Genomic DNA, 23,694 nt, shown 5'->3' with positions numbered 1-23,694 from the left:
GGCGTGCGAAATGAACATTGTCAATTCCAGGCCATATATGCAAATTGCAAGATGTCCAATCATTTCCAATCTTTTTTGCTGCGTTTTTCACCTTGTCATGTAAAAGTAACCCTAACCAATGAATGTGTACCTTGCTTTTTGGACTACTTACCCTTGAACTTTATCATGGTGGGAAAATGTGGGTGGTTCCGTGCCTTGGACACATTTCAGAGTAATTGTACTTGATATGTCGTTTATGGAACACCCAAGTAATCATGTAAACAAAGAGCAGCTTTCCCCATTGGGAATAAAAAGAAATTCAAAGACCCCCCCCTCCCACCCCCATGATGTGTCGTACTTAACTCACATTTGGATTTGAACTTATATTGCTTCGCAAATAACCTGAATCCTCCATTTTTCTCGGAGTCTCAGACACGGTAGAAGCAGCTTTCAACACACACACACACACACACACACACACACACACACACACACACACACACACACACACACACACACACACACACACGCACACACACACACACACACACACACACACACATATGAAGAGCGAGAAAGAGAGAAAGAAACAGATGGCAGAGAGTTGAAAAGTGATGGATGCAAATTCCAACAACTGCAGCCCTGGATAGAGGAAGACTGCTAGTCTGTGTAATAATAATAACCTTGCTCCAAGTGTGATTCTTGAAAAATTCATCCCAACCCTCACCAAGGCATGACAAGAATCAGTGGGGGTGGGCAACCTGAATGAGAGAAATCGCAGGAACCAGACATCGACCACATGACATGGACGGCGTTAAGAACTTGACAGAAGATTAAGAAAACATGACATCATGGTTAATTAGAATCAGGTGATAAACAAGAGGGTGATATTTATGTTACGCCATATGCCCTGCTGTCTCAGGGGGGGGCAAAGGGATGGGGTAGAGGGGTGTCTCCAGAACAGGTTTCAGACAAGTAAGGTCAAGGCGGAGGCTTTTTCCCCCTCAGCTGCTGGTTCACCAATGCTGATTTTTTTTTTAATTTTATTCAAGGAAGTCTTTTTTAATTTTACATGAATGACATGATTGCTAGTAATTAATTGGTTAACCATGAGGGAAAAGAGTTGAAAACTACACTCTGATATTAACATATTTCACTTTTGGATTGGATTGGATTATCCTTTATTAGTCTCGCAGTGGAGAAATTTACAATTCACTGCAGAAAAGTGAGGAAAGGAAGAAGTAGAAAAACAAAATACAGAAGCTGCTGGAAAGGCAGCCACTCTCGCAGCGTCATCTTGAAGTTAAAACAACAACAACAAAAATCTAAATAACAAATAATATGACAAGACAATAACAGACAGTTGTTCAATCTTCAGCATTTTCATTACCCTCTTTGTTGAATGAATTAGTTCTAGATGAAAGAGGAGAGGATTAAATTGTCTTTTTCACCAGTGGATCAGGGACATCATGGTGAAATGTGCACGTCTGCTACAAGCTAAATGTTGAAAGTAAACATGAAGCTGTAGCATCCATTGAGGAAAAGAGATTGTCTCACATCTCTTGTCCCACGTAAATCCGCTTCAATTCCAAGTCGCGACAGTTCCACATACTCATCGGCGCTCTGCGCTGACGCTCCTTTGTTCTCATCGCGGGCACCTCAAGCCATGCATCCATCCAGCCGTAGACTGACCAACACATCGACCTTTTATCTGAACAAAGCAGGAGTGTGAAAATGCTACCCATTACAGGCGCAAAAAAAGCAAAATCGCCCCAGTCAAATGGCACTGACATTCCTCCACTCAAAAACAGTGCTGGCATATTTGTGCTGCCGAAAAGGCGCAACCACTCAGCACAGTCTCCTCCTTGATGAATGTCGTGGCCAAAAATACTGAAAAACAATCCGTATCCGTTGCAAACGACTCACAACGACACAAAGTGACAAAAGAAAACACAAAAACAACAACAAAAAAGCAACTCGGGCGCCATCTTGGTCTTTATGACAACATTTTCAGCATCGGGGCTTCTAAAATAATAATCATCATGATAAAAATAACACATCTATAATAAAATGAGCGAAATACACAAATGACTCACTGCAAGTTCAGGACACATATATTCATATATTTATTCAGGTTTAAAATTGAGTAGTATAAAAAAGAAAAGCATAAATGGTTTACAACAAAAAAAGACATTCAATTGTCTTTTGAGCATGTATTTGTTCTTTCTGTTAAATATTACACAAAATAAATAAATCCCCCCCAAAAATACGTTTGATAGAGTTTTATTTGCTCCTCTATCAATCGCTCTGTTTCCACTTTGCACCTTATTTTCTCTTCATCAAGTTGCTGATCACATATTTTATTATTATTATTATTATTCCCATATTTCCTATTGTGCCAGCGTGCTTTTATAAGTTAAACCCCCAAAATATTATATACATTGTATAGCAATATATCTTTCTTTAAAAAATAGAAATGTCCTCATCTGGCAGATACTGAATGTCTTTTAGGTTTCTTCCCCTTGTTGCTCCTGCGGATGCCAAGTAGCCTGCGGTGTCTTTCCAAACAAAGTCCATCCATCCCCAGATGCTACGCAGTTTCCAGATTGGCGCTTCCTTTAACCGGATGCACCGTCACCGAGGATGCACCACAATGGGCAAGAAGTGAGTGGTTGTGTTTTTCCTCCTGGTCTTCTTTCCTCTTACGGCTCTGCCGTTGGCGTTGAGTCCCACAAACATGTGTTTTCTCTTATTTCGCCACTCCGCAGAAGCGTACGTGTTATACTTGTTTTCTTCGATGCGCTCGATCAAGCGACAGTCCGGCCCAAAATCCCTCTGTGGAAGAAAGGTACAAGTGTGAAAGCATGAACGATGGCTAATTTTGAAATGATAACATTTGTTTCACTGTTTCTGAGGTATTTTTGATCACATTATTGCACACACAGTACTGTGATAGCAATTACAATTAAGATGATCAAACATATCATTTGAATCAAGCATTGTTTCTGGCGGGTTTTCTGTCAACTTTTCTCCGTATTGTATACATTTTTTTTAATCATTACAAATAATGTACGACGTACTACAACTTTTATACGGGAAAAAAACTGGACCGATCTTACGACGACTATTCTGGCTCACATCCAGTTCGTCAAAACTGCTGGTAGCCAACGACTATGTTGCCGCCAATCACGGCAAACCAGCAAAAGTAATCCTCAATCGTATATAGTACTTTTTATACATCCGATTTTATGTAAATGTAATGTATTATTATTATACGGTCGTATTGATAAAAGCATAACGTGCGCATGCGCATTAAGCTACCTGCATTTCAGCCCGTTAGCATTTTTTTTAATAATTTAAAATAATGTATGGCGAATTTCAACTTTTATCTGGGAATTGTAATCATTTATAAAGGCAGCTATTAGCCAAAGTTGTCAGGTATGCTAAGGTCCTAATTGCCCTTGTTAATCCGCCAACAGAATGAAACAAAGATTTCATTGGAGTCAGTGTTGCAAAGCCATCAAGTGTAATCAAATGCCAGCCCTTCGGGCCAATGCGAATACGTCTTGTGTTGCAGCAGAGCACAAGTACACGTCATGGGAATTCAGTTTGGGGTGCCGTGCAACAGAATGCTTCTTTTTTTCTATTCTAGCGGGTGTCATTTCATCTTAGCCGCCGCCACTGCTCCGTAGAGACATGCTGAGAGTTGCCTCTTTTAAACCGAGAGAGGAAGAATGAGTGGTGGAGAAAAGAGATGAAACAGAGCATTTCACCCCTCTCCACCCTCGCTCCCCGCAGAGGAACTGAGGAAAGAATAGAAAAGGTAGGGGATTGTGTTTCCTGTGAATGAAGAGAACTCACATCGACTAACTTTACTTCCTGCTCCTGGAAGACATGAAGCCTTTGCTTGCTCAATGGGGGAAAAAAACACCAGTTTGGATTGACAACCAGCCATAATCTACCAATATACCACAAGGCAAGTCTTTATTATTGCAAGGTGCACACACACTCAGAATTAATCAGATGGTTTTCCCCTCCTGTTGAAAGTCAGCAAAAGCCCAATTATCAAATGACACTACTAGATTCATACTATGCTTCGCATCCTATATTAATTGTAAAGAAATTATGCCAATCTTGTTTCTTGTATTTAAAAGTTACCAATTAGTGTTTGTTGGCCTCAAAATGAATCTTAAATTATGATACATTAATGGCAGCAGGGGGATACACAGAGTATTTAGTTACTATCTTCTTCTTTTCCTTGGGTCACCACAGCGAATCAGTGTCCTCCATCTTCAGAGGTTTGATTTGCATGTTTGTTTTGGTCAAGCTTTTACGCCGGATGCCCTTACTGACACAACCCTCTGTATTTATCCAGGCTTATTTAATTATTATCATAAATGTATTTTTTTCAATGAATTACTTCCTCACCCGCTGTCACCTAAAATGACAAAGCATCGATCCATCAAATCTTTATATAGATACATATAGAATATATAGATAAGAATGTAATCAAATAAATAAATAAATTGCACATAATATAAGCATAAGTCGTTTCGTTTATGAACACGATAAAAACCAAGTTTTTAAAAAGTTGGTTCTGAATGTTCTTATATGCTTCCTATTTTAAATTATTTTGGGAAAGGGGATGTTGTACTTGATTTATTTTGAAATTCTCCCTTCATAGCGGAAGTGTTGCAATGTAAAAAAAATATATTAAAACACCTGAGCCGAACGAAGGTAATACGACAATGTGTCAAAGCATAAATTGTGTTTATGATTGTGAATATGATAAATATTTTATATACGGATTTCTTCAGTGTTGCCCGAGCACCTGGAGCTTCTTTTGTCAACGTTTGACATTTGAAAACACAGGTGGGTCTACAAGCAGTCAAATTAATCGACGCTCGTTAGCCTTAGTGTCGAATATAAGGCACTTTTTACGTTTCACCAGGTGGACATTTGAAAGACGAGTTTGCCTCTAAACTTAAACAACCAGTGTGAGATTTCACCGTTCACTGCACCGAAGAGGAATTCATCAATATACAAGTTGGATTTAAGGTACAGCTTCTTTCTTTTGTTGCGATTTGAAAAAGTCTGCATGGGCATGTTGACTTCTTTTAGGGGTTAAATGGTCATGTGAAGAGTGAGTCCACAGATTCTGAATTTACCATTACTACAAAGCTGATGTTTTTCATTTAAATGGATGCTGAGACCAAAGTTTAAATTCTCAGCCCAGAAACCACCGCAATTATGTGTTATTTTGCTGTCAGTGTAATGTGTCGAATATTGACTAACATTTTCAATTCGAGGTTTGTTTTAAATAAACACTGATGGATATAATTTTGAATATGAAACATACTGTATAGAACAAGTATATAGAGATTTTAAATTATTCGCACTTTTGAAGCATTTATTTACTCATTTAAAAGTCAGACAAACTCAGTACTGTTCATGCAATATACTGTATTGGAAATGTGTCCAATGTGACACAAATAAAGGTTATCTCATCTAATGTTAGCCAACAAAAAAGGGGGGGTTCTATTGTGATTATCCACGTTACTTTCTGGTGCATATCAGTTCTCGACATTGGACATTTTTGTTCATGGGCATAAGTTACATCTACAGAACATCACCAGCGGGCGTGTGTTTTATGTACTTCTAATTTACACTTTGGTAAGGCTCACATTAATTTAATATGCACCACTGAGTCTCAAGGTCAAAAATCTCCCTATTTATGATTTCTGTAACTTAAAATGTATGAAAGCCTGTTTAGTTGCTACCATTCAGGCTTTCTATTGTTTGTTTTATATTTATGGGCTCGAAGTGAACCGAAGGTGCCCAGCAAAAAAGGAAAATTAATTTGGGGTTACGCCGCGTTGACAATGTAAACTTTGTGAACTGCGTACCTCACTTTACGCCGTTGAACTGAAGTGCAAACCGCACCAAGAGCATCTTTTGAAAGTGTCAGCGGTTGACATTAATTCAGAGCAAGTTTGCTCTGAGTGTTCCCGTCCCATGCGCAAAATATACTGTTTGTTTACTTTTTGGAAAGTAGTTCGGTTATAAACTCACCGCGCCGTACAGCTCTCCCTTCTTGCTGATGGCCAGGTAATAATTACTGCTGAGGCCTCTGATGGCCACAACTCCCACGTCCACCGACTTGATCTCCAGAATACCTGTTGGACAGGAGTGGCATGATTGTTAGGATTTTTCATTTTTAATATATTTTATGAATGTTCTCATTTCCAAAGCACTCTTACAGAAACAATGCATAGTGTTTTTTTGTGCATCGCTTATTAGTTAAAAACATTGTGATGTGCATAGGCATTAAAAGGAATTGCCTTTGTAGTAGAATATGCAGATTTCACTCATCAAATGATCCTTGTTTTATCTATTGTGAAGAAAACACATTTCTTGACCTAATCTATAGTTTATTGATAATAAATCACGGATGAACAATCCAATTAACAAGGCACGTCCTTGCATGCATGCAACTTGAATAGTTAACTAATTGTACCACATGCTAGGTGTGTTTAGCTCGTGAGATTTAAGAACTCTGTAAATGTCATCCCAACCGTTGAAGGAGGTAAGTGATTTATGATATGTAATGTTTTGTTGTTAAAAACAGACTTCTGTGAGTCCACAAAATGTTGACCTTTAGATTTTGAAGGGTAGAATCCATAGATCACCCCTCCCCAGCCTACCCCCTTCCAAGTGAGTCCTCATCTCAGCATGGCCCGTAATGTTACAGTCAGACCTCAGAGCAGCCTCTTGCCCCCTACTCATTCGCTTTTTTTTTCTCGCTGGCTGCTCGCCCCGGGACTGAGGTGTAAGCCAGGAAAAAACATTTTCCCCTCTTATGTTTGTTTTTCTGCCCAGGGGGAACGCATGTAGGCAGGCAAGCACATAAACGAAACTGAGACAAGTGTTCCGGCTGCCAGGCTCGGAAGAAGTCATTGCGTGTGCATCGGTTTTCAAGCCCGAACCAATTACTGGTTTACGCAGTGGTCAGCGGTGCTTTTTTCTCGGAAGAGCGTCTTTGGTTACGACTGAGTCCGGTGGCATCGTAATCCGAACGTGTACATTATATTATTATATATTATATATATGTATATCCATAAGTCCAAGATGGAGCCCGAGTAGGCAGCCGTCTGCAAGTGCTCTAATGAGCCTTGCTTTTTTTTTTTTTTTTTTTGTGTTTTATTTGTCACTTTGTGTTGTGTGCATTTTGTGGACCGGATGCGGATTGTTTTTCAGCATTTTTGGCCACGACATTCATCAAGGAGGAGATTGTGCAGAGCAGTTGCACCTTCTCTGCAGCACGAATATGCCTGCACCGTTTTTGATTGAGAGACTGTCATCGCTGGACAACTCTGGGGCGATTGCTTTTTTTGCTCCTGTAATGGGCAGCATTATCACAGCCCCGCTTTGTTCAGCGGAAAGGCCGTTGCTGTTGTGACGGTCTGGATGGATGCATGGCTTGAGGAGACTACGATGAGAAGAAAGGAGCATCAGTGCTGAGCGGCGATGCGCATGTGGAACTGTTGCGACTTGGAATTGAAGCGGATTTACATGGGACAGGAGATGTGAGACAACTATTCGTCAATGGATGCAACAGCTCCATGTTTGCACATTTCACTTGTGAAAAGGATGCTTTGATCATTTCATCTAGAACTGCTTCATGTAACAAAGAGGGTGCAGAAAAGTGCTTACGATTTGTGTTGTGTCATATTATTTGTTTTTGTTATTTTATGTTGCGGTGCGTTGCCTTTACAGCCACAGCAGCTCCTGTATTTTGTTTTTGCTGCTGTGAAATGTAAATTTCTCCACTGAGAGACAAATAAAGGCTCATCTAATCTAATCAACATGCAATGTGCCATAGCCAATCACCGTAAAATTCTATAATTATTTTTCCGCATTATAAACCCTCTAGGCCTTCAAAATCAAACCATCCAATGGATAACGAGTATCACATTAACAGAGTGTGCTTTCAGGAGTCACGTGAAGACTCGTTCACCCCATGTTGCACAAACAAGTTTGTAGCGTGGCCTTCGTCGCCTCTTTGTAGCCTGGACTTCTCATCAAATGACGATATGTCACCATGACGCATCACAACCAGATGCCACTTATCCTCTTCCCTTTTCAGACATCCTCCAGTTTTAGATGGCAACAAGTTAATAAATTCCGTTCTGAACCTTTAGGAAAAAAATGTGGGCTTCCCCCCAAGACATGTGCAAGCTTTTCTACATTCTGTAGTTTTTGTCGTATTTCAAATCCTAAACGGGATGTTGGTGGTACAATCACATATGTAAACCATTATTCTGTCATATTCCCCAAAGCGTCTTGACAGCAGTCCAATCCTTATATTCCCCATCAATAAAAGTATATTTTTGTCCATACTAAAAACATTATTGGCTTGCAATGACGTGACCATTCATCTAAGTGACATGCACACAAAACGCCTCATAACATCTCGGACGCCCTCCTCAAAATTTTGCACGGCAGATATTTTCTAAGATGTGTCAAAATGAAGTCCGTCAGTGAAACGCGAAAGGCTGCTTCACCTGTTCAATTCTATTTGATGCGGTTTCAAAAAGCTCTTTGTATGACCCGGTCAGCAGAAGCAGCCTGTTTGCTCACTGACGCATGAACCCCCCCACAAAAAAAAGGCGTAGATTGCAACAACACTCTTTACGGCACCCTTGCTAAATGTTCTTTTTTCCCTCCTTTTTTTTCGCCTTGCCTTTTTGACATACTCATTTATATGGTCTTATTACTGAAAGAGGCCGTGAACTCCCTCCATGTGTCCTCTGGATCATAGCCCGGCATCTTAATTATCTGTGTTTTAAAAGGCTACGAAAAAGCACAAATTGTTCAAGGTTCACCTAATCGAAAAGGCATGGGAAGACATCTTCTACTAAATACACACTGCTTGTCACCATAAAAAGGAACTGCAAGACTGGACTCGTAGCTGACCCCCTGCCACCCACATCAAATGTGACACGGATGAGGATTTATTAGCGGAGTAAAGCTATTTTATTAGACATGTTTTTTTTCCTTGCTGCTTTTTGATAAGATGGCACAATAACTCAATTCAGAGCGAATATCAAATCAGTCTCTTGAAAATATTTGATAAGGTCTCATCTCAATACAGCAAAGGGAGCAGCGGTCATTTGAAGCCATGTTGGATGTTTTATGGTTGTGATGGGTTCATTTGTAAGCATCAATTTTTTTTGCAGGAGTGAGCTTTTGACTTTGTTGTTGGAACACACACCATGGTGTGGTCGGTCCAGTACTTTCTTTTTCTTATTTGTCACAAAGTTTCTCACGACATATTCACTTTATTCTTGTATATTTGGAGTGGATTGCATTTACCTTTGTTAGTCTTGCAGTGGAGACATTTATATTTCACAGCAGCAAAGTTATGAAAGGGAGAGGAATGGAAAGAAAGAAGTAGTAATACATATATTGACGCAACAACATTTGATTTCATTCAATATGCTGCCCATACTGTTGTAAAAACAATACATTGAGATTTAGAAGTAAAGAAATTCTGATTAGTTTACTGAAATGAATACACTTAGATTCAAAACGAATTACCGGTGCACTCATTTGGGTGTTTTTTTTTCATCTTTATTCATCCATGTGACTTACTCTGAAGTAAAACGCGATGGGGACTGTATTTTGCACAAATTGAGGGGGGAAAAATGCTTGTTCCGGTTGATTTGGGGGCACCGTATAATTCCCAGGTGCATGTCCGTCTATGGATTTTGCAGTAGTTCAAATTGAACGTCAGTTTCTCGCCACAGCTCGATCATTTCATTCGGAATTACCACCCCAACCTCATTCCGTGTGACTGCCTGTATGATCCACGCTGGATTTGAAAAAGAAAAATGGGGAAAAAAAGATCTTATCTGAAGTAGATCAAAGGTTGCTAAGTGTAACACCCCAAACTTCAATTATACTGACATCGCTGCAGTAACGCAACAGCAACTGAGTCCGATTATTCGTAATGCAAAACAAATTTTCAGCAAAACAATGCCATATGATGCAAATAATACCGCATTTGCCCCAAAACTAGTTGAGTGCCCCCACAAACCCAACCCTTCAGTGATCTGTACATTAAATGCTTGCTCAATTTCATATTTAAGGATTGTTTTCCTTCACAACCATGATTATAGTTGACACATAATGTGTCGCATAATTCATTGTTGTCCCTTTAGCTGTTTGATCTCTTTCCCACGTTTGGATTTTCCATGTTTTGTCTGATTCTAAAACTGTCTGTGGGACGTAAAGAAAAACAATCTGCAGTTCGTCCAGAAAAACACACCAAACCAAATCACACCACCCAAAAAGCTTTGTTGTTTGAAATTCCAGAGATTGCTGCTCAAAGACAAATTGGGAGTTGGATCACACCGCTTGAGACTATGTACGTTCAGATCACCTTTCCCCAGCTATGTCACATACAAGACGTTTGAAAGCATCTGGGAGAAACCCAACGTAAATTCAGGGGATTGATAGAGAAGCGAGGGGGTGCGAGAAGGCTGGTGGGGAGGGGGGGGGGTGACCACCTGAGGTATTGCCATTCCTGCACCACAGTTGACTTTGTAACATGATAAAGTGCCAAAGCTGCCAGTTTCTGTCAAAACATTTCACGGGCCTTCCACGGCAGGAGTTATGTTTTTAGCTAATGTGCTGTGACGGTCATCTGCATTTCACACATTTTTCATTCGCCCCTCAACCGCCTGTTGCGGCGAGAGGTGTTGGCACTAAGCTTTCGGCTGTAGAAGTCTGGTCGTCTGACACCTCAACTCTTACGAACCAGCAAACTCCTTGACTCATAGGTATGTTTCCTCAAATCTTACGATTATCAACCTTTCAATCTCTAATAAAGTTACTTTGAGTAGCCTAAACGACAAAGTATTTCCTTGTTAGATCATAAACAGGCTAACTAGATAAATACTTATAACTGGCAGTTGATCTTAATCCACGACAAAGCCTCTAAAGATGATCAATTGAAACACTTCAAATTTAAACAACACATTGTGTCATTCATTGTAGCATTTTGCAGCTCTGGTTAAACTTCAGCAAGATTGCCAATCAATAAGAGTCTGCACTTTCGGATTTTTTGATACCAAAGATTTATTGCTGTACAGAAATAACAATGTAAGCATGGGAATGTAAACAAACTGTCTGCTGAATAAATTATTTGACACCTCTCTGTGTTTCAACAAAATTGGCATGTTAAAAAAAAATGGTAGAAGTCATTACACATGGCCAGTGTTCACACTCGCTGTCGATGTAAGACACAGGTTAATTAACTGGCATTCCTAGCCGCTCTGTTCTTGCAAGCCGCTCTGTCCAGATGCTTCCCCGGACTTAACTTGGGACCTTTCAGCGCTAACTTTGATGACTCCATTAAGAGCCTCACTTTCATGCAGGCCATTTGAGGCGGGGGTGTCGCGACGACGGTGAGGGAATGTCGGAGAGTGGGAAGCACATGGTGTCTTGATGGCAGCAGCCCTGGATGTTATCCATCACAGATGCTGTTCTTCGCCTCCCACTGCTTTACTGGCCATTAATTGTGCCGCTTCGCATGCTCCACTTTGTAACACAACAATGACACTTTCTGTCACTTAAAGCAGAGAGACAGACAAATGGGCTAAAAATACAAACTACTGCAAATACTAGCTTCTGCGAGGCATGGCTGGCACTTTGGCTTCTGCCAACTTTGTTTTAATTACTACCACGATGAATGTCATATAAAATGTCGGGCAGTTAAAGGAATATCCTCATTTGTTATTGGCTGTGCCAGAAGACAAATAGCAAAGTGAGGCTATCTATGTGGTTCTCTTTGGCTGTTTGTGGCCAAACTGGATGATTTGTTAATTTTTTTTACGGCCTGTCACTATTTTGTCATCAGAGGCCAAGAATCCAAACTGGCGGGGTGAATCAATCTACTCCACGGGACTGTAAAATATCAGGAATGGAGAACCTGCACATGCTATTGTGCTCCGAAATCCAACTTGCAGGTCAAATCATCTGTGACATATGCCGTTACAGCCCTAAAACCTGATTGAAGGTCCATATTTTGGCTTAATATCACACCTTTCCTCCCAATCTCGTCTGTTTACATTATGATGATAGTCTGCAAGAATCCTGAGCATAATATAAACAATCAAAAAGCTTCCCATCATCTTAGCATTCTTTAGCATCATAATCAACTTCTGATGCTTCTGCTTCTTTCTGATCCTCGGAACTCTACAGCAGCACCTCGGAAATGTTTTTTGTTTTTTTGTTTTTTTAATTATGCAGAATTTACATCTTTAATATGCGTTGTTCTTGAGGACCAAGCAGAAATGCACATTAATAAATCCAATCTCAATTACAAAAAGGTGCTGTACGCATCCAGACCGAGACCTCAATTTGTGTATTTTCCTAATGAGGTGAATTTCAATGCCATGCTTCATTTTATGCTTTGTGATCTTAAGTTTCTGCATTTTAGTTACAATAAAACCACATAAGAGTCTTCTTATTCACATGAGTGATCAGTATTGTGCAGCTTTCTTTTTTATTAAATGGTGAGTGTTTGGTGGGTTCCAGTAAAAGAAAAGGGGTCATGATTCAGAAGTGGCATAATTTGATCCAGACTTCAGCTGTGTTTCAAAGCGAGAACTGTAATTGTACGCTTTGTTCACTGTTCAAATGTGGCTTAAATTTTCAGGTGAAAATTGTCAGCTCACCTAAATGATGATGAATCTCCTCAGTGATTTTGTGAATGTTGATCAGTTCTATCTGCCTCTTGACTGGTACTACTTGTAAGAGGGAGCACATAACTCCTACTCTGCCATCCCTTCATTCATCTTATTGTCTTCAAATCTTTAAATGTTCTCGCTCCTCCTTAGCTCTCCGAGCTCATCCAACCCTGAAAACTGAATGGAAGCTCAGTGGGGCCCCTTCGCTGCCCATCTTTAAAGGACAACCAACGTCACTTTTTTGTTTCCTAACTGACATCAGAAAAACGTTTTATAGCATCTAGAATACCCAAAACACTCAGTATGATATTTTTAGTCAAATACAAAACACCAACAAAAATGACTTAGTGTCCAAAAACTACTTCAAATTGAACCCGGAAGTGGCCAGTTTCAGAAGGTGCCGCCAAGACGTCTTGCCTTGCTCGAGAATCAAAACAATGGCTTCAGATTCGGAAAAGATGCTTTGTTGTTATTCATCCCGTTATGAATATGATTCAAATAGTTCTGAAGAGGAAAGCATACATGTTTGCAATCGATTAAAGAATTTATTCTGATCATTTTGATGCATCTGGAGAGAAATGTAGTAACAAACTCTTTAATATTCACAGTACCCAAAAAAAGGCAGAAGATGGCGACAAAGCTCTGTGTAAATTGTCTCCTGGGACGTTTTGTAAGCGAACATCAAATACACTGTCGAAGTCTTGGCGCAACACACAACGATTCACCATTGCGTTATTTATGTGTTTTCCTTCTAATTTCGCCATCAACACGAATCAACACGAAGTTTTCAGACCAAACAAAGTACCGCAAAATGCATTGAGGTGATGCAAGGAATGTCCTTTCTCGGTTAGGGGTGTTCCTTCCGTGACGTCACGTACGGACTCGTCACCAACTCAAAAACAAGACTTTCTGAATATACAGTGTGAGTCTTAAAACGTAAAATATAGCTATATGCGGTGGAATCTTTGTAAAATACGCTCAGTAGAAGTCATTTGAAGCCATTTTACAAATTATGGACACAACTTGTCCAGACACGTCAGTTGTCCTTTTAATCTTCAAACTCACTTGTACTCTTTGACATTCAACTCCGCATGATTCCGACTTGATCTTGGTTTCACTCTGTGGTGCTTTCTACTATCTTTGTGACTTCTTTATTTCCTGGATATGATAGCTGTTTATGTTAAGTGCTTTGTTACAGCTTCAGCTGTTGTTAAAGTGCTATATAAATCAATATGTATTGTGTCGTATTGCATTGTATAGGAAGAAGTAGTGGTTACTTAAAACATATGATGGCCAATTGTCATCCAAATATGCTTTTTGTGGCTAGGAGTGGGTTAGGGATGGCATCAGTGCAATTTATTTCAACTCTTAGTCATCCATCTTCTAGTGATGCCTTCACTGAAAACAAAAAAATAAAAAAGCTTTTATTGAATTGACTCAAATTAATTTTGACAAGTGGTGGCACGTAATAAAATCCTCTGGATCCAGATGTGGCATCTCCTTAAAAATCGCATCTCAAACCAGATGATTTTATTTTGTACAACCACTCGACGAAAGGAATTCGATTAAATCCACCACACCATTTTTTTCTGTGGAGCTGCATTTTCCACATTGTCTGTCAATTGGACATTGGAAGATCTGGGATCAGCTCCAGCTACTCCGCGACCCTAACCAGGACAGTTGCTATAACTAAATAGATTGTTACAGCCATGCACTGAATATTTCCAATGTTGCTTCAAGATTAAATAAACAAAAAATTATTCAAAAATGGATGACATTGCACATTTCAAGTCCACGTTTGTCTCCCGCCACTCAATTACCTTGACTAATGTGCTCCACGACCTCTGTAAAATAAAAGCAAATATACTGTAACCCTTCTGGTTAGTTTCCGTGGAGCAAATGGAGTAGATGTATGAGGAAGCGTGCAGGTAGTTTAGTTTTAGTGTATGTTTTCAGAGCACAGCTGAATGTAGTTGTTGACTTTGGCAGGTTTTAGACGACTGATGGTTTTGGTATTTTCGGAGCAGGCTTGCCCGTGACGTTTGCACACCACTTTAATTTACTCAGAGAGGAGTCCATGAAGATGTCAAAGTAACTTTGAAGCCAAAGCAAGGCTGACACTAACCTCTGCCGCGTCCCATAGCTCCTCATCACTCTTTTTTATGGGCCACACTGATACGTTTTCCCACGAGAACCCTAAACGCTCATCAAGTAGAGAAGAAGGGCAAAGTGGACCGACGTTGTAACTGAATGAGGATCGAGAATAGTGACGACTTGGACTCAGTTCAGGAAGAATTTGGATAACGTAGCAAGATCAAACATGTGTTAAATGGCTTTTTGTACTTCATGTCATTTGACATGAAGATCGAGTGACAACACATACGTGGTTCTGTTTGCTCTTTAAGCTCAATTCCTAATGGAAAAAAAGAGTTCCCCACAATCGTCAGTGTTAAGTCTGCCTGTGTTTTTCTGGTTCTTTCTTTTTTGTGACCTTACTCCAGCCTATTTAACGACAAGAAATCTGGACAAATACTTTTTCACTCAAGCACATGAAAGTGAAAGAATTTTTGTTCATATCTGTTGCTTGTTATGAAGCATCACTTTTTTTATTATTTATTTTACCATAGCAGTGGTTAATAGCACGTTTTACTTGTTTTGACAATACAGTAAAGTCTCGTTATATCGATATCGTTATCGATATTCTTGATACTTTTCTATGCACGCACGGATACATGCGCGCATATATATCGATAGTCCCGGTTATATCGATTTTTTTTCGGACTCCCCTGAATATCGATATAACGAGACTTTACTGTATATATTAACATCACTTGCTATCACGTGAGAATTTTTAAAATGTAGCTTTCAGGAGCTATTTTTTATTTTGTACTTTGAATTATCCGCCACACTTGTGCCTTCAGTGTCTTTGTGAGGAAAAACTGTTTTTAAATCTGAAGCCATCAGTGGTCAACTACCATCCCTGAATGGATTTTTTTTCATGGTCAATTGTAGGTCAGAAATTACACGATTGCGCTAAAGGATATGAGCAACCCTGATCCCCAGTAACTATTAACTCATTCACAAATTTATTCGGGAATTGAAAATATGGAGTAGAGGGCCTTTTTTTTGTTCTGGCTTTGTTTTTTCTTGTTTGTGTGCCGATAAAGCGCTGGCCATGGCTTCTGGAAATGTTTTTCTTTTCTTCAAGGGGGCAGCATTTCCCCTTTTTCCATGTTAGCGCTTTGTTCCAGCTTCAACTGTTATTAAAGCGCTATAGAAACCAATATGTATGTATTGCAATGTATTTTGGACAGCCACCCTCATTTCAAGCTCATATAACTCCAGACCCATATAATTTAGGAACTTTTTGTGATGAAAGAAGAGAGTCTAAGGTTAGTTAAGCTGCATTGAATGTTTGTGTAGTCCTAAAACTCAATAGTCTGTGGGTCCTGGAATTGAAGTGACAATGACAAAAACCCTGGCACTGGAGTGGACACATTTTTTTGCATATGTCTAGTGAATGAGTTAATTGCAATATCAAAGTGATTTAGTCATCCATATTGTAAAATTAGCATTTACTTCAAATGTAATGCAACACATGGAGGGACTTTGCCATTAACAAATCTTCCTGACTGAGGGGTCACTAGGTAAGGGTCAATCCAAGTGGGGGTGGGGTGTCAAGTGAGCACAGTGGTGTAATTAGAATCGAGGTAGAAAAACATCCGCTGAATGGGAACATGAGTGCCTCCACAATTTGGGCTGTGTTTCAATTGCTTCCCACCAAGTGGCCTGAAAACATGCGTGAGGGGGGACGCCGACCGTCACCCAGACAGCCTTGTTTCTTGCTTTGTTAATCACTTTATCACATGTTTAGGATATAGGCTGTAGCGATGTAATACGCCGAACTGCGACAACCTGATTAGAAACAAACAAAATCCAGCCTGGGAGGGGAGATTCATGACCCAAGAGCTTGACTAAAAATGTCTTCATCACCTCTGACACCATCTAATGAGGCCCATTTGTAATATGACCTCCTGAACATTACCAGACCGAGTGAGCTTGATAAAAAAAAGGACGATTCCAAATGGCTCTTCTTGTGGAAGCTCAACACCTGAGTTGCTGCAGTGCTGAGCCGTGATAGTATCTGACATTATTGTGTGTGTGTGTGTCTGTGATGTGCGTGTGTGTGTGTGTGTGTCAGAAAGTCTCCTTCGCGCTTGTCTCACCAGCCATGTGTTTTAAATGAGCACAAATCAGATTCAAGAGAACACATTTTTGCATTTACAGTACATGCAGGCTTTTGAAGCTCTTGGCATTGGCGGTCCCAACCCCCGTGTTACTTACATATCTACATAAATGTATCTCTATAGCTTTTTACAAACAAGCTAATTGACAACGTAGTCCAGATGTGTGCTCACGTCAAGAAAAGGTCACGTGCTAAATGATCATGTGAAACCGCAACGCAATATAGCTGCATCTTTTTTTATTTCAAGACGGTGATTTGTTTGGAGAATCGCTGGAGGTGGTAAACATACATGCAAGCTTGCGTGCAGATGTGCGCAGATGTCAAAGCATGATTCATCACCAAGAGATTCCTCCCCGATCATCAAATCATTCCCACTTGTAGAACGTGAGGTTACAACGATGTATATCTGCGATAATGCAAGATCTGATTTATCTATAACTTTCTTTTCTGGCCGGGAAACAAACTGCATGATGGATGAGGACTTTAATACCATGACCTGATGCTGTTATGGCATCAGTGACTTGTTGCAGCCTCCAAGTGTAAGTTGCATGCGTGTGTAAGAGATGGAAAAGATGCTAATTGAAATTCCTTCAGCCATGTCTGGCAGAGGCTTGGTGTCTGAGTGGCAACCCCCCCCCCCCTCCCCTTTTCCACCACATTCACACTGATCCGGCCCCTAATAAAAGTGGGCTTTTGCCATATGGAGGCCATGTGCAAGACTGGCCTCCCTGTGCCCATGTGTAGCTTCATGTGTGTGTATATGCATGTGTGTGCTCAGCAGGAGAAGCTTGTACAGCGCCGCAGACAGATTCATTGAACCCTGTGACGTGTTTGAAAGTATGTGACTGACTAGCATGAAGACAAAGACCGCCACCCGCGCCGTTTACCATACTTGATAAAGACATTACTGTACACAGCGGCCCGGAAGTCGAGTGGTTAGCACGCCGGCTTCCCAGTGCAGAGGTCGCGAGTTCAAGACCTAGTCTGGTCTCCCTGTGTGGAGTTTGCACGTTTTCCCCGGGCCCGCGTGGATTTTCTCCAGGTTTTTTCCTTGCATATTCCAAAAACATGCATGGCAGGCTGATTAATCACTCCAAATTGTCCCTCGGTGTGAATGTGAGAGCGTGTGCCCTCTGTGTGCCCTGCGATTGGCTGGCAACCAATTCAGGGTGTCCCCCGCGTTGTGCCCAAAGACGGCTGGGATAGGCTCCAGCACCCCTCGCGACCCTAATGAGGATGTGGAAAATGGATTGATGGATTCATTTACATGGAGAGGTGGTCTGTGACCTTTGAGTGTTGTGGTGTTTCTCTGTTTTGCAAGATGAACAGTACTGTTGTGTTCATGTGCCAAGGGCATTTCATTTACCTCCAATATTTAGAATCAGAATCAGAAAGCCTTTAATCGTCCCACAATAGGGAAATTTAAAATTCGAGCAGTGATTCTTAATCTTGATTGAGGCACGCAACCCCACCGGTTTCATATGCTCATTCACCGAACCCTTCTTTCAATGACTGTGCCCACTAACTGCAGACTAGACTGAGGGGTGGACCTCTGCGGCGGAGGATCCACCAAACCCCTGAGACCGACTCACCATACCCCAAGGGTTCGATCGAACTCAGTTTAAGACCCACTGATTTAGAGAAACCCACAGCTATGGAAGCATTGATTCTAAGTTAGAGTTCTGGAATAAAAATAAGATAAATACTTTAATTGTCCCACAATGGGGAAATTTGAAACATTTGCTAAATGAGATTGAGAGGAGCATGTGCTCACGTATCGCCTTACGTTCTATCAAAATCACCCACGAACTATTAACTCATAAAGTGATCATTTCATATTTAAGTCCATTTGTCTAAACGACGATTATGGGTCCAGCATCCTTTCAATCTGCTGTGAATTTATCGTCTCTGACACGGACTTCATTTAGTGAAGGGAATGAACCGCTGCCATAGATAGTGAGGGTGAAATCAATGTCTTTCATTAAGGATGTGATGATAGCTGTGTTTCCTCAAAGATAGATGACTTCCTTTTGAGTAATTTTCTTAAATTGGATACAGTGGATTCTTTCTTTGGTCTTTCTGGCTTACTGCTTTGATTTAAACCCCAAATTTGGTACGTCTCGCAGTGGAGAAGATTGAATACAGTGGCTGTACGTGATTTATAGAGTTGTTTTAAGGCTGCTGAGCTAATTAAATACAAGTGACTTACTGTAAGGGTCGTCCTCACTTTTGGTGCCGTTGACTTTCCCTTTCTTGTCAATGCGGAGGAAGAACTTCTGGTAGGAGAACAGTTTCCGCCGCCGCACATCTCCCTGCAGGTGGTTGTAGCTGCTGCGCACGTGGCGCCCCACCACGGCGGCGGGAGACGGCGATGACAGGTTAGTTGCCCTTGGCAACCTGGCGGAGGAGGCGTGCAGAGGTGCTGGTGAGGATAATGACGCTGATGATTCCCGCAAGACGAAATGCCGATGTGGGCTCCCCCCTCCGTCATGATGGCTTTCGTTAAAACTCAGCGGCGCCGGAGAAGACAGGGGCGAGGGCGAGCACGGTGCGAGCAGGAGGAGCAAGAGGAGGAAAACGAAGCAGGCGAGGAGGTGCGGCGGGGTTGCGGGGCGGCGTTGTCGGGTTTGGGAGGAGAGCCAGGCGACCGGTGCACCTTGTGTCACTGTCCATCTACACATGGTAGTGGAGCTGGAGGAGCTGTGGAGGTGCTCAGGGGCTGGGGCATGCTGAGCTGGGGGCAGGGAGAAGGGTTCAAGAGCGGGAGAGTCCCCCCTCCCGTGCTTCCAAATGCCCTCTTTCCCACAACCTCGACTCGTGCGCTTTAAATCTCAAGACGCTGTCGGTTGTGTACTGAGATCAGAATCTTGGACTTGCTTCACTGTTTATTCCTCAGAAGGTCTGTAGGAATGTCTCGACATCCATAAGTCAAATCATGCATAGCTTGAACAACTGCAGTGGGGGGCTAAGGAGGGGGTCCTCCGTCTTCCCGTCCAATACTTTACTCCCAGTCCTCCTCACAGTGCACTTTAAAATCCTTATTAATATTCAAAAAACTCAATCTTGGGAGTATTAAACTTTCGTCCAAACACGTGTTACCCTCTCCTCTCGTCCCGGAAGGCCGATAGAACTTATTCAGATGATGCTGTACTTCTTCTGTTTAACAGCAATAAATTTAAAGGGGAATGAAACGGCTCTTGTTAAATGGCCACCAAAGTTCCAAACAAAGTTGGGCAGAAAAAAAATCAGCAAAGGAATCCAAATGGCTTGACGGAGTTACTCTCTCTGTCTCGCTTGTTCGAGTGTGAGCGCTCCGTCCAGTGCGTTTCTTCTCTTCAATAGCTCTCTCTCTCTGTCTCTCTCTCTCTCTCTCTCTCTCTCTCTCTCTCTCTCTCTCTCTCTCTCTCTCTCTCTCTCTCTCTCTCTCTCTCTCTTTCTCGTTCTCTCTTTTGCTCTCTCTCTCTCTCTCTCTATTTTGCTCTCTCTGTCTCTCTATCAGCTGTGCGGACTTGATGTCTCTGCTTTCACCTTATTTATCGGCACACCCCCCTACATCGCCTCACATGTCATCTCTTAGTGCGATTGGATGTCTACGGAGACCCAGAGACTTTGAAGAACTCTATGCATTTGTGCGTCTGGTTGAATGTGTGTGTCGGGTGGGGGGGGTCTGACACACCCCTATTTCTCTTTCCCTCCCCCTCGTTTTTCTCTCTCCTCCCCTCGCCTGGCCAAAGCTCGTAAGCTGAGCAAGAAGGGAAGAAAAAGGTTTCTCATATTTCCAGAGTGTCCATCTCATGTCTCTCTTGTCCATGTGGCGGCAAATATGCTGAATTGATTTCAGTGAATCTAGTGTGGAAGACGTCCAACGTCATGCTCATCAAGCACTTTCAGTTTGAACTACAACAAATATTTTGTGCTCGCACCTTTCAGCTCCAACATTAGAGATGAATTGACACAAATTCCAGAACATCTCATTCCAAAAAAAACAAAGTCCCGTGTTCGTTTTTTGGGTCCATAAGCTACAAATTTGTAAATTATTACTTCTAGTAACTCTATGCCCAAGAACAGCGGTTTTAGTCCATTTGTAAGCAGGGTCTTGCTGACAAACCGCCAGTTTCACAAAACCTTTTGGAGGAATGACTCACCGGCTAAGGGAGAAACCATTAAATTTGGTGCAGATGGAATTTGTATCTATGCAAAAAAAAAATCTATCCATCCAATTTTTTTTTTCTCCGCTGTTTGTCCTGTTCAGTTTTGTTGAGCGCTCGAATCTAACCCAGCTGACTTCATAAGAAAAGCAGACCACGCCAGTTTTGGGACACATAGAGTTAGAAGTTTAGTCACTCATTTTCACACAGTCACCTGAACTGAAAATGAGCTGCCAACGTGGGGCAAGTGTATCACTACACCATCAGTGACCCACTGCAAAATATTTTTGCTCATTTCTCTTTGCTGCGAAACTCACTCGGCATCCATTGCAGCCTGTTATCCTGAAAGGGGATTATATCATCTGTGGCCCCTTCTCAAGGTTTCTTATTTTTCCCCAGGTGATGAGTTTTTTCTAGCTCTTGCAGGGGTTAAGAATCAGGGTATGTCGTTAATATTAGAATCAGAATCATCTTTATGGGCCAAGTATGTAGAACACACAAGGAATTTGTGTCCGGTAGAACATGCTGCACTAGTATCATCATAAAAAAGACATGACAAATAAGTATAGAGGACACTAATATTGGCTAATCTAATCTAGTTGAATTCCTTAATGTAAGTGGTACCTCGCAGGAACAGCTGTGAGACAATATATAAAGTATCAAGCAGACAGCGGTTCAAGTGAGTACAGAGCTGGAGCTACAAAGATGATACACGGGATGCTGTTCCGCAAGGTTCTGAAAAATTGCAGAGGCACTATACAATTAGATTTGGGTTACTGTTTATAGTGTTAATGGCTAGGGGGAAGAAGCCGTTTAAATGTATGCTGGATTAAGTGCGCTTTTATCTGGAGCACCTGCCTGAGGGGAGTACACGGAAAAGGTGGTGAGCAGGGTGCAGAGGGTCCAGGAGAATTTTCCGCGCTCTTGTCTTGATTCCTGCAGGGTGCAAGTCCTCAAGAGTGGGAAGGGTGGTGCTAATGAATTTTTTTCCGCCGTCCTAACTGTCCATTGAAGTCGGATTTTGGCCATTTTTATGGCGGCCCCGAATCAAATTGTGATAGAAGAACACATGATTGATTCGGTGACTGCTGTGGAGTGATGTGGTGGCGCCTCCTTTGTCAACTATAGCCATGTGAAGCCTTGTGAGAGGGACATCAAGGGAGTTGACTTGTGACTCTGCCGGCTCCGCATAATGATCTTGATCATCATAATCTTCGAACACTAATCTTCGAATCAAATTATTTCTGCCGAGAAGCCGACTAACATTTGCGGCAGACGGCATCGATGATGCTTATAATTGGAATTTTTTTACTACTTCTGTCCTCCTACCCGTAAAACCCGTCATCCGTGACAATTTCACCCTGCTCCCACTATCCTCCCCGTCTTGCATTGGCCAAGGTCTCAGCTGAGTCAAGTCTCTCTCATCTCAGATACAATCTCGCGATTTCTTTACCTGGATCGTCGGGAGCTTTAAACGGCAAGATAAACATCTGCCTGAGGCGCTTACATGAAGGAGGTTGTAACTTTGAGTCGCAGTGTTTCACCGTTCAAGAATCCAGGTGTTCTGTCTGGTCCCGGCTTTGTTTAATTTCCTTTTCACATTGTCAGACAACATCGCTTTCTTCTCATCTTTTTCAAAGGTCTCCCTCGGCTCCCACCCCTCCCCCTTTTTTTTGACTGAATTGTGCCGCCGCGAGAAGATAAATGGGGTTAGACTTGCCGTGCTTTGCTGTGTTTTCTCCTTCATTGTGTCCTCCATTCTTAATCCGTCATGTCGCTCTCTCTTCTGTTTTTAATATTAGTTATTGTGTTGTGTATTGTGTAAATCTGCACTGCCTCATACTGACAGGCGTTTTCATTTGTTTAGCAACATGAGAAAATCAAAATATTAGAAACAGCTCTTGGTCTGATCCAGTGCGGCGCTACAAGCACCGCAAACTACAACTGTAATAATAAACACATGTTAAGTGAATATCTCTGTGTCAATCAAAAATAAAGATTATCCTTGTTAAAGGCAGAATATTTGATACGGGTCTCGAATGGGAATTGTTTTTTGCAATACTGTGTATTTTGTGCTTATCACCTAATAGCGTGTCTTTTCTCTTTTTGCCACTTAAAGCACAGTCAAAACATTTCTGTTTCGCAATATTGTAAATACTTTCCCATGAATAAGAAAGTAGCCGATGAACTACCAAACAGATGGAGGAAGACTTAAATGTGTTAGCTGGCTTATTTTGTAATTTTGACTAGTTATTTAGATAATCTTTTTTTGTTGTTGTTATCTGTCCATCTGTCTGAGCTCTTCCCTTGCATCAGATTCAAAAAAACGGCTTCGACCTGTTACGTCATCTTGAACCAGGAGCTTGCCTGATAGAATACAGATGGACAAACCTGTAGACATTCATAACACGTTTTCACGTTTCAACCTTCTACAGAGTTATTTTCTTGATTTTCTGCAATCATTCGTAACAATTCCAAAGACAGACCTGACTGCTGCGTATCAGACATGTATACCTTGCGTCATTGTTAATTGCATCTATAATGATCAGTTCCACATCAAGGACCA

At 41.4% G+C, this 23,694-nt stretch overlaps 1 protein-coding gene and 2 long non-coding RNA genes across 3 annotated transcripts; 2 read left to right on the top strand and 1 right to left on the bottom strand.

Moving 5' to 3' along the window:
* Positions 1-1,206: 1,206 nt before the first annotated feature.
* On the bottom strand, positions 1,207-20,339 carry fgf10a (fibroblast growth factor 10a). Its single transcript, XM_089020820.1, has 3 exons — positions 19,190-20,339; positions 6,052-6,155; positions 1,207-2,814 (listed from the first exon to the last, which is right to left on the bottom strand). Exons 1-3 carry the CDS (start codon positions 19,659-19,661, stop codon positions 2,614-2,616), a joined length of 777 nt encoding a protein of 258 aa, XP_088876946.1. The 5' UTR covers positions 19,662-20,339; the 3' UTR covers positions 1,207-2,613.
* Positions 2,712-4,446, top strand: LOC148884553 (uncharacterized). Its single transcript, XR_016118313.1, has 3 exons — positions 2,712-2,827; positions 3,632-3,802; positions 3,872-4,446. It is a non-coding gene; the product is annotated as an uncharacterized LOC148884553 (long non-coding RNA).
* Positions 4,629-10,471, top strand: LOC148884552 (uncharacterized). The gene is made up of 3 exons (XR_016118312.1): positions 4,629-4,851; positions 4,931-5,037; positions 6,859-10,471. It is a non-coding gene; the product is annotated as an uncharacterized LOC148884552 (long non-coding RNA).
* Positions 20,340-23,694: the final 3,355 nt, after the last annotated feature.

The sequence above is a fragment of the Hippocampus bargibanti genome, linkage group LG18, assembly GCF_051943395.1.
Source record: "Hippocampus bargibanti isolate YZ-2025 linkage group LG18, ASM5194339v1, whole genome shotgun sequence".
NCBI lineage: Eukaryota > Metazoa > Chordata > Actinopteri > Syngnathiformes > Syngnathidae > Hippocampus > Hippocampus bargibanti.
The sequence above is the reverse complement of the archived record's forward strand: the minus strand, read 5'-3'. Positions and strand labels throughout refer to the sequence as shown.